Source organism: Platalea leucorodia (genome assembly GCF_965183815.1).
Source record: "Platalea leucorodia genome assembly, chromosome: 1".
Classification (NCBI taxonomy): domain Eukaryota; kingdom Metazoa; phylum Chordata; class Aves; order Pelecaniformes; family Threskiornithidae; genus Platalea; species Platalea leucorodia.
In genome coordinates, this window is record NC_138823.1 from 110,398,661 (window position 1) to 110,414,379 (window position 15,719).

The 15,719-nt window shown below is 48.2% G+C and overlaps 1 protein-coding gene across 1 annotated transcript in view; it reads left to right on the forward strand.

The window, feature by feature from the left end:
- LANCL2 (LanC like glutathione S-transferase 2) overlaps nt 1–8,525 on the forward strand; it is a 31,535-nt gene extending 23,010 nt beyond the window's left edge. The window contains exons 7-9 of the mRNA XM_082312569.1: nt 6–182; nt 3,530–3,602; nt 5,377–8,525. Coding sequence (XP_082168695.1) covers nt 6–182; nt 3,530–3,602; nt 5,377–5,492 — 366 coding nt within the window. The 3' untranslated portion in view covers nt 5,493–8,525. The remainder of the gene's footprint in view (nt 1–5; nt 183–3,529; nt 3,603–5,376) is intronic.
- Nucleotides 8,526–15,719: the final 7,194 nt, after the last annotated feature.

The following is a 15,719-nucleotide window of genomic DNA, read 5'->3' on the forward strand; positions in this document are numbered from 1 at the left end:
CACAGACTTTTAAAGAGGATAAATACTTGAAAGATGCTATGGATTGTAGCGATGTCATCTGGCAGAGAGGTTTATTGAGAAAAGGATACGGGATCTGCCATGGTACTGCTGGCAATGGCTACTCCTTCTTGTCTCTCTATAACCTAACTCAGGACAAAAAGTACCTCTACCGAGCTTGCAAGGTGAGCTCTGCAGCATCCCAACAAAATTACTGTTCCCTTTCACGTCATAACGCCTGTGCAAGAGTAAACTGTGGTCAGAGTAGGCTGCTGTGTGCTAGAGCTGGAGCTGGCTGGCTGTGCGGCTGGGTGGGACAGCAGGGTCCCGTCGCTTGCTCCCCTTTACTCGCACTTTGACTGGACGACTTCAGCTGTGTACGTGGGGCACGCACCATCTTAACGCAGAGTGAAACGCACAAATGTTCTGTAAGGGGGGAGGAACTAAATGCATATCCAGAAGAAAATAGAGTCTGAAAATCAGCCTGCCTGAACAATAACAGACTAATGTTATGTGGTGCTAATTATTCCATTGAGACATCCACTGTCGTCCTCAGCTCCTCAAGCGATACTGTTTGTAGTCTTTTGTAATTATTTGTTTTCAGACTGGTGTCTGTTTAGGGCTTTTAGAGCTCTGAATTGCAGTTATTAAATTGCTCACTCAGATCTTTTTCATTAGTACAAATTGCAGAGAAAGACACACTCAGAATTTTTCCACTGAAATTGTCCAAGTACTGCTATCAGCTCTGATTATGCTAGCAGTTACCAAAGGAGAAAGCTTTCTTTGCCTCTTGTTTCCTCATCTCATAAGACTTTTGTTTGGTTTTGGTTTGTTTTGTTGGATTGGTTTTTTTTTTTCAGCTCAATTCACTGCTATTAGGTTTCATATTGCATACATAACTATTTAGCTGAGGCCTTTTTAGAGGTGTTGCAACAGGAAATTTGATGAGTTGCTCCTTAGGTGCTTTTAGATGAGCACTGGCCCTATGTAAAGCTATTGTATTCATCTCCACTGTCAGCCTGTCCTCCGCCAGCAGAGCTTTAAAAAGTTGCTGCTTCTCGCACGTTTACCAAAGCATCGTGCCATGAGGACACCTGTAAACATACCCGCGTCCTAGGGAACGTAATAATCCCCTCACGCTCCCATGGCAAATGTGTGAGCTAGTTACACGTGGACTCCGCCACTGCTGACGTGGGAGCCACAGCACCAAGCAGGCATTGCTGTCGGCACAGCTATCGGGCTCTCCCTGTCATCCTCCACGCTAGTACATCTTCTGTGGCTCTGGGCAGCGTTGGCAACTCCTGGTGGTGCTGCATTTCTGGCCCAGGAGAGCCCTGACATTCTTCCATGCCAGGCTAGAGAAAAGCAAGCGTATCTCTTTCGAAGCCAAATAAGGGAGAGACTCAGTTAGGTACCTGAAGTCCCTTTGAGAAGGAAGATGTGGCACAGTGGCCAAAGACCGTTTGCCGGAGGTGCCCAGCATAGTCAGGTCTGGCAGCGTATTTGTATCCATTTTGCATTTTAGCATCTCCAGCGCTCAGTCAGGCCCTTCGGGCTCTTACAGGGGAAATCTTGAAACAGGCAGAGGAATTTGCTTGTCTGGCATTCTTGAAATCTTTTCTTTCTGAGCCAGAGCATGCAGGGAAGCAAGCGTGCAGTGATGTTGGTACCTAAAGGCATGTAGCTGGGAGCACTAGATGGCTCCCCTCCCAGGGGTGCTTGCTCACACCGAAAACATGAGGCCCAGGGGAAGGAGTCTGGCCAAGAATCCCTGGTTACCTCTTGGGAGCCATGAAAGCGTTTCACAAATGAACCAGAAGAGCCCGAAAGGCCATGGCTCAAGGTTTGTGCTTTCTCAATTTCGGCTTTGCAGCTTTTCTCCAGCATTATCAGACAGGCTCCCGGGAGGCTGAGCCACTCCCAGCTGGCCTGCCTGTGAGAGGAGAGAGGGGCTGTGGCACCCTGGGCTCCAGGCAACAGAGAGCATCCCAGCCTTGTGCCGCTCAGCGTTGCAATTAAGCCACCGCCGATGGCAAGCGTGCCCAGACTACGTGACAAATAATGGCAGATGTCTTCCTGCTAGATCCCCCCCCCGCCCCTGCCTTGGTTTAACAAAGATATTGGTGTGGCTTACTGGATTTGTGAGTTGTGCTGAAGCTATGAACTTGTAAATGATGGTTGTGCTTCAGTAGCCCGGGGGGCATTTTTTTTAATTTCTGTTGCCATTCCCAGGCTGGCAGTAATAACAAAGGCTAGTAATAAGATGTGGATGTTGCAAGAATTGATTGTAGTTTAGAAACATGCCATAAACATGTTCTGTCCTCACATATAAGGCAAGATTACATGGAGAATTAAACCTTGGTTTGAAGATTTATACCCGTGGGGGGCCCAGAAATGTTTCATCAGTTCTTAAGAACAATGTGGACCACAATGTTTGTGTCTGTGGGGTTTTTTCTGGGTTTCCTCAAGACATGCACACACATGCACACACCCCTACCAAGAGAAGAAAAATCCATCCGCCAATAAACATTTAAACAGAACAGAGTGGGGGGAAGAAGGGAGGAGATGCCACCCGTTATCCTCCTGTTGAACAGATTGATGGCTCCGGGGGCATGCTCGCACCCCATACAGCTCCAACGCGAGAGGTGGGGCACCCTCGAGTTAGTAGCATGAGCAGGTTGCCCAGATTGCAGGGGGAGCGGGGAGAGACCTCTCAGTTCTTTGCTTTGCAGGAATCTTTGCGCTGTATTTTGAATAAGCAGTGGTTTGCTTCCAAGAGCAGAAATGCCAGGGGAACTTGTGGCCCCCCATATGCTCTGGGGAGCCATAAAGGAGAAATAGAGGTTGCTATTAAATGGATTTAGATGCAGTTCATAAGTTATGTATCTCTAACGTAGCTAGCGCAGCAATGTTGATCAAACACACAAAAGACACTGTTAACTCTTTTTAATGGTATTACATCTTCTGCAACAAAATATTGGGGACCATAATTGTCTAACTGTATTTATAACAATTTTTCATAAGGCTTGGGGAGAGCAAATAAAATTAAGTAATGGCAGCTGGAGATTTAACACTGTAAATTGGTGCACGGAAGTGAAAGAAAACCAAAATGCAATTAACAGGCGTAAGTCCTGAGCACGTGGATAAATTAAGTACCAAGACAGATCAGAAACTGATACAGTATTAGAAAAATTTTGCCCTTGAAACTGAATATATCTGTTCTCACAGCATTTTTCATTGACATGTAGCAGGATTGATTTACAGAAGACAGAAGTTAAGTACAGCCCACCTAATCATGTTGTTATGAAACTGAAACTCGTGCTGTGGAAATACGTATCCTAAAACCTAATTGCAGCCATGTCACGGTTGAAGTGGGACAAATTGATCTTGGACAGTGATTTCTGTGTTGTGTCTCTTCTTACACTACTTTACATTTAGTACCTATTAAAGATATGCAGATACTCAAGCTTGCATTTAACAGTCTTGAATAAAAAAGGTCTTTTTTTTTTTTTTTTTTTAATGTGTTCCCCAGTTTGCTGAATGGTGTTTGGAGTACGGTGCACATGGATGTCGTATTCCTGACCGACCTTATTCTCTCTTTGAAGGTAAAGTGGTGGTGTTGCAAATGGTATTATAGTATACAGGAAAGAAGGGCAACCTTGCAGTTTTGGCATATGCTTAGGAGTTGGGAAATCTCTCCTATTAAAAATAGAGCTACCCCCTAGCACCACCTCTGCCTAAGGGGGGGGGCAAAAGAAAATCATTCACTATCACGACTTCCACTTTTGGTTGCATTTCAGCAGTTTCCAATGTAAAGCCAGTGCCACTGTCATTCTTGAATAAAATTCTGCTGTGCTGATGCCTCTTGGCTTAAAGCAAACAGAAGTACGGGCAACAGTTTTGTCGCAGGTGTTGTTGCAGAGGGACTGGGCAGAGGAGCAGCTGTGGGTAGGGGGTCTCAAAGTAGTTGCTGGCTTGTCAGAACTAGACCTTCTCTGCTGCAATACTAAAGCAAGGAAAAGCTAGTTTTAATATAAACCCAAATCATATTGAACAGGAAAGAAATGTGGAGTTCTTAGGGGCTTTTCTGTAAGTAAGTTCAAAGATGTTCCTAAATATTTCCCTAGAGCTTTGTATTTTTTTTTTTTTATTTGTAGCTTATTTTCTATTCCCTATCTCATCCTTATGTTTTAGAAACACAGCGGCAAGGAATCATAGACCCAAGTAGGATTGGAAGTAGTGCTGCTATTTCATGAACAATGAGCCTAGTGTGCCACCTATCACAAATACGTGAAATTACAGCAGACCGAATAGGATTATTTTACAAATAAACCAATCCAAGGTGTGAGCACAGGAGAAGCAGTAGTTTTATGCATCCCTTCTAAATACAGAGTTATTGTCATAATGTTTAAGGGAGAAAAGTCTAAGTATTCTTATTCCGAAGAGCTCCCTTGCATGCATTTGTAGAGGGAAAAAGCAGGCATACAATCTGTTGTATAAGAGCTTTGAAATTTGTTGAGAAGGTGAAGTAATGCCAACAATAGGATGATTTGTGCTTTAATGGTGACACAAAGCTTTTATTTTAAGTTTTTAATGTCCGTCAGTTGGTTTTTTTTTTAGAAAAATCTAGAAGTCTCAAATTTGAGACAAAAAAGTCTTAATTGGGGGGGGGGAGAGGGCAAAATTGTAAACGCGTAGCCAAAATTGTGCTTGAAGTCGTCCGATTCTTCATGTACATGCGCACTTTCAGTGGAAGTATATCTTACAGGATTGTCTTAATCGTTTCATTTGCATCAGATGCTGTATTCCGGGAAGGTTCCTTTGTTTGTACGTGCTTAGCTGTTGATCAAATAGGACTTTAGCTCGATCATAAAACTGAGCTTGTATTTGTATGCTCTGCCACTGTAGGGTGCCTCTGTTGTCTGTCACCCTAAGGGTTTTATGAGGTGATGCTGGTATTAGTGCTTCAGGCTCTGGATGACCTCTTTATGAATAGTGAACAAATGAATCTGTACATCACATGTATAATAAAGTTTTGCCTTTGTTTTTTAACGGGTGAAATGACAAGCAAGAGCTGCTCAAATTCTGAGGGACAGTCCAAACTGGGATTTACTTTTTCTTAACGGAAGTAGTGTTGAGGCTGTGCAGCTGAAAAGATGGTAGCAGCGAGATCTTGGTTCTTGCCTTCGATCTTTTCAAGTGAAATTTGGTTTCCTGGGCAAAGTACAGATGAACTTGCCTTTCTATAGGCCCCTAAGCTCACCTGTTCAAAAAAAGATCTAGCGAGGAGGTGTTCAAACAGGCACTGTTGCCTTTGCTGTCAACTGTGCTATTTTCATGTCAAAGACCCACAAAGACCTCTTTCTTCTTATGTTTTAGGCATGGCTGGAGCTATTCACTTCCTCTCAGATATTTCAGTACCGGAGACTTCCCAGTTTCCAGCATTTGAACTTGGACCTCAAAGGAGGGAAAACAAAGTGCAACAGGACAGCTAAAAGGTCATTTTGAAAGGAAACTGATGCCAAAAGAGATGAGACTGTTTAGTGCCTCTGATACTGAACTAACTCGATCCTGAACCGATGGATGGATAAACCCCTTTTCTCACTCCCCCCGCCCCAAAGGACCGTGAAGTCATTAGAGCATGAACGGGAGAAGCCACATTTAAGTTCTGTTAAAGTGACACCTTCAGATGTAAGACAAGAGAAGTCAAGTTTTGAACTTTCTCTCTTCCATTGCATTTGTCTTCTTCAGGTCTTTGACATGCTCTGCATGTTTATCGGTGTTGTCTGTTGATTCGAGTCTTCTGTCGTTAGCAAAAAGCTGGTCTCTGTGTGAACCTCTGTCCCGTACCTTTGCGCATGACTCACAACAGCGGTGTTGCTTTCTGCAGCGTGGTTACCCAGAGAGTTCCACCTTAGGCCAGAGAGTTCGCTGCAGGACAGTGCCTAGCTTCACTAGTAAGATGGCAACTTTAAAAAGAGATGAGAAACGTTTTTATGGTCATATTTTTCTGCATTTTTCTCCACAGTCCCTAGAAGCTAAGGTGATGGAGATGAGCCTTTTTGATGAAGAGGTATGAGGCCATCTCGGTTTTCAGAAACAGCAGGTTGGAAGGGACCTGACTTGTCTTCTGCTGCTGTTGTGGGAGGTTTTTTTGAAAGCCTGAAGGAGAGGCTCCCTTTGATACCTGCACCTGGTTAGTGTGTTAGGCACTTAGAGCAGGGTGGAGATGCTTGTCCCCACCTCTGCAAAGCCCCATCCCGTGGCATGAGCTTAACAAGGTGGAGTCGCCCATACGAACCTCCCGCTGCCGCCAAGAGCAGAGCAGGGACAGTGTAACTGTGCTTCTCCTCTCCTGTACGTTGATTTGTAATAAACCTGTCCTGCAGCATCTAGTATACAAATGAGTAAGGGAGGGCACCAGGGCAGTTTCTCACGCTGGTAACTCGGGATGAGTGTTGCTTCCGAACCAAGGCGGTGATTTGTTCTGGGCCCTTCCCTCCCTCTCCCAGCCCCGCTGCGTTTAGCCCATATAGTATGATAGGAGCGATAAATACCAGCTGCTTGTGGAGGCTGCAGAAGATTGATGAGCAATATGAAACCAATGCTAGAGGCTGTAGTTGAAGTTGATTTCATCTTAAAATCCAAACAGAAAAAGCCCTTTGCCCTTAGTTTTAACCGTGCTGCCAGTGCTTTGCTTCCCCTTGTAGTGTGGTGGGGTTGTGAGATACTAGACCTGCCTCCAGGTACTCCTGTGTATCAGGCAGCTTGGGAGAAGCGGGACATACTGTAAGTACACTTAGAGCAGGCTTATGTGTTCCAGATAGTAAGTACACTTACTGCTGGGGAAGGTAAGTGTAGCACGCCCTCACTCGCTCAAGCTCTGTTGTCGTCCTTCCCCCAGGTCTCCCTGTGCTCCGGCATTCCAGGTGCTTATTTTAATTGATACCTTCTATCGGGTGGGAGCGTGACAGATGGCAGAGACTTTGACCTTTCAGGCGTGCATTGGGATATACGTGACCTGTGGGCCATCTGCTGAGCGCCAGTCTTTGCGGTCAGGCTTGGAGAAGCAGTGTTGCACCTGCGTAAATCTCTGACTGGTAGCAGGTGACTTCCTTGAACTTCACCGTGTCTGTCGCCAAATCCATTGGGACGGTAATCATCTTCACATCCAGTTCTGCTGGGCAGTGCCAGTGCAGAGACAGCTTAATGTCACAGCGTAGCTCCTCTGCTGGTTTGTCAGGTAGGACTAAAACACGGGAGCAGTGGGAGAGACTTTCCCACCCCTCTGGCAAAGGGCAGAAGAGGAGGTGGGGGGCACCGAACCCAGCTGTGTCCGTACAGCCAGGGCAATGCTGAAAGGCAGTGGGAGTGAGGGATGCTGCGTGGCAAGCGGCTGGGGTGAAGCAAACCAGAGCGGCAGAAAGCGGAGGGATTAGTGAGGAACGGGGAGAGCTGATTAGGGGAGGCGATACGCAGGGTGTACCAGCAGAGGCCTCCTCAAATGAGATGTTCCTCCGTGGCAAGCATGCTAAGGTCTAACTCTGTGTTTCTTTCCTCAGCCTGTGGATCACTGATCCTGCCCATAGATAAGCCAGGGAGGAAGCTTGCCCAGGGTAAAGTCTCACAGGAATCCTAACAAAGGAGGTAGATGGCAGCTCTGATCCAGTTCCACATCACCCCCACCCCTTTTTTCCTTCCCCTCCGCTGTGACTGCAGAGCATGTGGGGTGGGTTAACAGGGAAGGGGCTTGCCAGGTTTGCTGGAGCTGCCTGCAAACACAGGACAGAAGCCACCGGCCTTCCCAGCACATCCCAAGCATGTGTTGTACTGACCACTTAACTAGGGGGGGTCAACAGGCAGGTTTTTTCATTCAGTGATGATATACATACATGCCTTCTTGGCTGCTGAGTTTGGAATGGCACCTGCGGGAGGTGATTTTGGCTGGCTGGAGCCCAAGGGGAATTAAAACTTGCTGGTTTAAAAAAATATATAGGTATATACACACCTAGAACAGCTTAATACTGAGCAGATCTCCAAGATGCTTGGAGTGCACCTGTCAAAATAGTGAGTTGGCTACCAGGTCTTTCTGTACTGTGGCCAGCCTTCTGCTGCGGTGGGGCCTGGCACTGCCTTTCTCCGCAGAATCCTCTTGGAATTGAGCAAGGCTGGAAATGTAACGTATCGAGTCGGGAAGCGTCTGACGGTGCGTCCGCCTCGTCTTCCTGGCGTGACTTTCCCCGTGGCTCCTCCTTTCTCTTCGTCACAGCATTGCACTGTCTAGGTGGCCCATTAAGGAAGGATATTGTGTGAAGGTGAAAAAATGCATTTCATCAAGGCGTTGTTTTCAGAAATCACATCAAACTAAAATGTGGAAAATGTCTTAATATTCCCTGGTTTGCTTTGTCTGTGTAATAGTCCGTCTGTTGCAAAAAGCAGTGGTGTTAAAAATGGAGATGCTCTTTGGGCAGAAAAAGAGGAAAAAATGCTGATGTTTTGTTCTTTGGCTTTATTAGTAAAGATCAAGCTATGTGGTGGTAATTTGTGTGATTCTTTTTTTTTTTTTTCCCTCTTGTACTCCTTCCTTCCCTCCAGCACTGTGGTGATAGCTGTCCCACCGATCTGACTGCTGAACCGCCTCCCGATCTCCTAGTCCTGCAGGCTGAAACACACGCCAGAGTGTGGGCAAATTGCTTTTTTTTTTAACATTCGCCTTTTACTAGCACTGAAGACCTCTGTACTGCTGCTTTTCCCAGGTGATTTTTCGTGTACATTGCTTAGTGCAAAGCATTGCTTTCCTCTTTGGTCACGTAGGTCCTGTTGTTGAACAGTTTGCAGCCAAAGCCTGACTCGTGACTAGCTGGTTTTTAAGAACGCAGGTATGAAATTTCTCTGTCCAGCTGCCTAACATCTGTTTTCCAGCTTTGAGAAAGCTTGATGTTTTTGTCGAGCCAGGCTTCAACAGAAGAAAACTTCGAGTGGGCTGCAAGCAGGGGGCAGCGTTTCTGTTTCACAAAGCCCCATGTGCCACTGAGAGCAACGGCTGCTTTTTTTTTCTTCAATTAATAGCATTATTTCTGGTCTGCAGGTAGGGACCTGAAGATAATCTGTACCAATTCAGCTGTAGCTAGATAAATGCGTTGGGCCTTTTCTAGCACCATAGCTCTCTGTAATGTCAAAATAGGGTAGGATAGAGAGAGGTGGGAGGAAGCATGCGTGCTGCCTGAACCCTGTCCCATCAGGGCGTTCCGATGCAGCAGTCTTTTTCCTGGTGAAATTGTTCACTTTTCCCCCATTTGTTTTCATTGCTTTCACGTCGATGCGCCGGCCCAGGAACCCAGTCTCTGCGCAGCAGGGCAGCCGTCATTTGCACGCAGGGAGCGGTAGTAACCTGTCATCGGCCATCGCTTCTCTTCAACAGCTTCAAGCGGGCCGCTGTAAATCCCGCTGTAGCTATTAGATAAGCTAGGGTTAGGCAGCAGGTGGTAACTATGTGGAGAGAGACATAGATACAGACACCTACACCTATCCTTGTGACTTCTCTCACTACGTAAAGCCAAAATAACACATAGGCGCAGCTAAGGAGCTACCTCCACCTGCAGGGGCTGGGGTCGGAGGGCTGCTTAACTTGCCACTGTTCCCTCTGCTTTCTTTGCTGTCCCCTTCAGCTTGCAGCACCCAGCAGCCTGGGACGGTGGCTGCCGGTCTTTAATAGCGTTATCATCTAGCAGTTGTTTTGTAGAATCTGCCTTATGCCGGATCTTCCCCTGCCTGGGGTCTCTGTAGGGGTTTCCCTGTCAAAGAGTGCAAACAATTGTAAAATCCCAGGAGGCGGCTCTATGCCCCGGTGACAGGGAATTGGAGGGGAGGGCTCCCACAGCCGCGGGGCCTGCAAAGACATCCTGGCCCATTTCTCTCGCCTGCTGAATTAGCAAGGGATGCATTAGTTAGACAAGGAAAAAAAAAAGTAAGGCTCCGCTATCTGACAAGGTGTTTTATCTTCTTGGCTGACCCGTGTGCCAAAAAGTGGCTTCTGGCGTATATGCATATAAAACCAACCCATCTGAGGGTTTGGGCGTTGGGTTTTTTGTTTGTTTAAGTAGGGAAGAAAGAGCAATACCGCCTTTGCTTCTTCACATAGTCTGAAGAGCTTGTTGGAAAACGTAGTCCCAGCTGTTGGTTTTCACAGCAGTGTAAGCTGTCACAGGGCTTTCAAGAAAAGGAAAAAAAACCCGCCCGCAAAACAAAAAAGCTTGTCACTACATTATCTTTTCCCAAAGTGATAATGCAACCCAGGCCCAGCTGTGTGGCAGCCCCAAACAGAAAAGGCAGGGTTGGTACCCTCCTCCTCCATCCAGGGCCTATTTGCAGCACAACTGATGCGTCAGCCCGCTAATTACTGGGAGGCATGGAAGGCGCTGCGGGATGCGGCGGGTGACGTTTGCCCCTCTCCTGCGAGCCACGGGGCACCCAGTCACACCAGGGAGAAGGAGGCGGAGGACAGGCGCAAGAACAGCCCTGAGTAAGATTGTGCGACGTTAGTGGCTTCAGCCCCACAGCCCTGCCGTGACGGGTTCCCTCGCCCACACCTCGGCAGGGGGGTCTTGGGTGCCCTGGGCCTGACAGCGAGTGCCAGGGCTGCGGACTTGCTGGAAGGCCGAAGAAGCAGCAGCAAAACTTCATGAACCCTTAGACTGCAATGAACTTAATTCACCCATTAATATGGAGCCTTCCCTCAATAGCATGTAAGGCAGCACCTTGGAGGGAAGGCACCTTATGGGAAGAAACCTTACGTTCCTGGGACAAAAGCATCTCCTGGGGTCGGGGGGGATCATCTTGAATGAGACATCACTCTCCGCTGCAGGGCTGAAAGGAGACGTGTGGAGCATACGACGGGGCAGAAGCTGAAGGAAAGTAATTTGCAAAGCGTCCTGGGACAGGCAGGACAGAGAGCAGCTGCGAGGCTGGTCCCATGATCGTGGAGTCACTCTGCACCCCTGGTTACTCCTGACAGTAGCTAGTGAGAGGAAGATGGTATTACAAGAGTATTCTTCCTCTCCTCCCCACTCACACCACAGCAACCCACCAGCAAACCAGGCTGATAACCAACGCCTGCATAAACCCCGGAGCTCACCACAGATGTGGGAGCATCACACGCAACGCTAACCAGCAAGTTCTCAGGCTGTGTCACTTCGTGCCTTTACTGATGGAAGCCAGATCATTTCTGTCCCTTAGTGCTGGCTCACACCCACCCATCTGCCACCCACCAGGTCACCCACATCCCACCCCCTCAAACAGACAATCTCCCTGGTGCAGCACGTACCCCAGACTGCCCGCGCTTTCTGCACCAGCCACCCTGCCGGCCCTCCACTGCCACCACGCGATACGGGGCTGCAGGAGGCAAGGACAGCTGTTCAGGGGCTGGCAGTGATTTTTTTTCTGCCCAAACCCATCAAGCTGAGCATTTGTGCACCTCCCAGTCTGCAATGCGTTCGACCGGCAGCTCATGACCAGCCGCCTGGCACCGCCCGCATCTATCCCCTGCTGCCGGGGCTTCGTGGCTACAGCCGGTGGCAGGGTGGCTCACACGCATGACAGAGGCAAGGGGAGGCCTGCCCGCCCTCCTCACCCTCGGCCTGCCCCCCTAAACCAAGATTTAAGAAGGTCTGTTCCGCCAGAGGTGCATTTCTAGGGTGTGGAGGAGTCGGGATACGTCTGTCCCAAGCATTTACCCTTAGCACTCATCAGGCAGCCAATGGATTTAACATAATCCAAAAACAAATCTCAAGGTGTTCTGGTATCTGTAGCCAGACTGGTCCAATTAATGACTTGAAAAACACTTGAGAAATAAACTATTCCCTCCACCTGGGGAGCAGAGTCCACAGCCTGCAGCACCCTGGCCTGGGAGACAGCGGCTGGTGGGATGGAGGCAGGGCAGCTGAAGAGCTCCTCAGGAGGCAGGGGGTGGTGTGTTGGTCACAGCAGCTACCTACCGGTGAGAAGCCAGCTGGCAGGACGGGAAGCAAACAGGGCAATTTGCTCTCACCAGCAATGGTGGAAGAAGAACTAGCAGCTGGAACCTGCTCAGAAATGTGGCCAGGTCCGTGGCTCTGAAAACACCTGTGGCTGGGAAGGTTTGTGGCATGAGGAGATGGCCGACGCCCTGTTGAGAGCTAGCATCTCAGGAATACCACCAGAGACAAATCTGATGATAGCACACCTGGAGGCACAAACTGCACCCAAGGATCCTTACAAGTCTATAATAAAGACAGACCTCTGCTCATTCCCTCCCTGCATGATCCCCAGGGAGGAAAGAGAGCAGAGCACATCCAGTCGTGCATAACCTTTGCTGTTCTTCACTGAGACAGGACTGACAGGGAAACCTCTGGCTGAAAAATAAACTGCCCAGCCACCGAAAGGGCAGATTCCCTCCCCATCCCACGGTGCAGCCTGGGCTTGTTGCACAAGCCTTGGATGCATGAAGGACTGGCCACACCAGAGCTACGGGCAAGGTGTGCCAAGAGTCTCTGGTAGTGCCTTTTCTCTCAAGTTGAAGATTTCATTGTGGCAGAAAGGGTCTGACCCCGGTCTCATTCCCATTTCTGCCAGGGTCACAGCAGCAGCGACCTCAAAGGTTTCCCCACCCACCTAGGCATGTTCCTCCCCATCACTGCCTCAGAGGTACCTCATCAGACACATTTTGAGGATGCACAGCTGAAGAAAGGACCTCAAAGGGGTATCATTTATGTTCCTGGCTCCCCCCCGGCCTCCCCCCCCCGGCTCAGTGGCTCGGCTTAAGCAGCTCCATTCTGCCCAAACCCTGTTCAAGGCATTTAAACCCCCCCATATCAAATGCCTCTGCGAGAACCAGGAGACTGATCCCCACCACGTTAAATCAGATTCCTGATGCAGATGGCGAGATCGCAAAGGCAGGCAAGGACTCAGGCCCGTACCCCCAGGAAGGGGCAGGGGAGTGCCCCACACATCCCCAGGGCACCCAGCCACCAGCACCAACCTTATTTTGCAGTCGAAACACCACCCTGCCTTGTCAGTGAGGCACCAAAATCTCTGTTGTGTTTGAGAGAGGACACAATAGCGGCACCTGGAGAATCTGAAACGGGAATCCCAATGGATACGGCATCAACACACTGCGGGGAAGTTCGCATTAGCGAAGCTGGAGCAGCTGGCAGCTCCTAGGGCATCACTACTGCCAAGTAAAATCCTGTTGGGAGATGTTTTCCTTCACCTGTGGGATGGCAGATCTGACCTGTCGTCACTGCCTGCTGGTGAGAAGTAACGCTATCTTTTCCAGTGGCACGCCTGTAGCCCGTGCTTCACATCTGGCTTGCTAAAGTGCTGTCGAGTACAAATCTCTCGGTGGCATTAGACCGGCCTCCTCCGCACACAGAGGCCCCACTCCTTCCTCAGTAATACAAAGAACTTTTTAAACATAGAGCTCAGGAAAGAGCAATGAAGAGGTCTAGAGGTACGGCAACAGCCAATCTTACTTTAATAAAATGCATTTCAAAAGAAAGCCTGCACAAGTTTTATGAGCAAGAGCAGCCCCCAAGACTGCAGAAAGACCTACTTCTGCTCCATCCATCCTCCAGCCCAACCTTGCAAAACGTGCAATGATGTACACTCCCGAGCAACAACTTCATATTGTTGATACCACCCTGCCGAAAGTTACAGGGCTTCTCCCTTCTTTCTCCCCACTACTTTTTTTTTTTTAAACTAAGGGGAAAAAAGGGAAAAACAATAACAGAAACCCCAAAAATTCCAAAAGTGAGGCAACAAGAGGAAAGGCATGTAAACAGTTTGCAAGTAATTCATATGGATGCCCACAAGGGTGCTGTGTTTTCAAGAGAAGACCAAGCAAGTTTGCTAGCAGAGGAGTGCACGAGTTGTAAGAGGTAGCGTCGTCCATCAACACTAGCAAATAAACGAGCCAGACTTCAGGAAAACTTCACCAGAAGTTGAATTTCAATGTGCAGCGTAAGAATTCAGTATAAAAGGCTTCTATTCAGTGTGTCCAGGAAAATGCCAGCTGTCATAGAAACATTTTGTAATATAACAGGACTTAACAACATCTATCTATCTATTAACATGAGGTCTGTTGGCATTTCTATTGGTAGAAGAAGAAAGGTTGGATTTGCTTTTAAACAACTGTCACGTGTACACAACCATGTTCAGTGACATGCGCAGCTTCAAACCTCGAGTGCACACTGATTTAGAAAATACATACAGTTGTGGTGTGCAGATGAACCTAGTAATCACATATAAAACGTACTTTTTTGCTATCCTAAGCATCCCGTGAGCCTACACTGCACACAGAAAAGTACTTTGCTTTGTCGCTTATTGCGGGAAGGCCTTAGTTACAACATCACCCAAGTCAGGTCTGTGGGAATGAGCTCCTCAAAAGCTAGCGCTGCTCCAGATGACTAACTCCACCAGCAGCTTTTAGAAACAGTGACCCTTAATGGTTTTTCTGTCAGAGACTCATGTTCATAATAAAAGGGATGCTCTTTTCTGCCAGTTCTGCAAATCCAGCTTGCCGCCTAGGAACAAGTTCTCACAAGCCACTGGCATGCGTTAACAGCACAATAAAGCTTTGGCTCCCTGTGCAACGCAGGTCTTCAGATTACTCCAAACCACCTCGGTGACCTCAGTGCCCTGGCTGGAGCGACACAGGAGCAGTCGGCGTATTGGCAGTGAGTAAGCATTCACCTGGTACCCAAAGGACCGTATCGGACTCCTAACCTCAGCTATGCTGCTTCTGCAGGTCCTTCAGCAGTACAAGCCGATGGCATCTTCTTTTTGTCACTCGTTAGTGACGTGGCTCTGAGCAGGCACGGAGGGAGAAGGTCCCATTAGTATACAGTCATGTCTCAGAGCAGCTTCACGTTTTTGCTAGACACAGATCGGTGTGAGAGCCCTCACAGGGAAAGGGGCTCTGGAAGGTGTTGACTTGTGGTCACTCAAGAGAGTCGGCCACGAGCACGAGATGGTGAACTGGGAATCCTGGGGCCACTCGCAGCAAAACACATGAAGAGCTAAGAGTCATTGAAAGCCAGACCATCTGCACATCAGGTCAAGGAACTGCTCTTAAGCACTAGTCCCCAAAACTTATTTATTTGCCTGACCTAGAGAGGAGAGCAGCTTTACAGACCAGTCACCTGGAGATGACAGCTCTACTTGGTACTTGCGGCAGCAGTAAGACCATAATGAAAGCTACTATTTCTCAGCGACAAAACTCCCATCAGTGTCAAAGGAAGCAAACCTGGACTTGTGCACCCATTCCTTCTTACTGTAATTATTTTCCAATTTAGGGAAGAAAACTTTTACCCACGTATTTCAGTGTTTCTAACCTTTCTGTTGAGAGGCACAAGCACAAGTAGCTCTGAGGTGATAACACCTTCCTCTCACTACTGACATTTAGGTCATCATCTGTTTCATACAGTCTCATCATTGGCAAAACAAGGGGAGTCAGGATGCCAATCAGACAGGCAGAGTCCAGGTGCTAGCCACGAAACACTCAAGTCCTGGGCTTCTGCTTTTAGATGCATCACTGAAAGTAAGGAATCCCTGTTTTCTAGGGCATTTGGCAAAGCCCCTGCCATAACAACTCGACTAAGGCTGGTGCTCCAGTCACTCACAGGCTTCTATCACAGCATCTCTCTGTTGTGCATCAGAATCAAGCCTTACAAGAAAAACAAAAATGG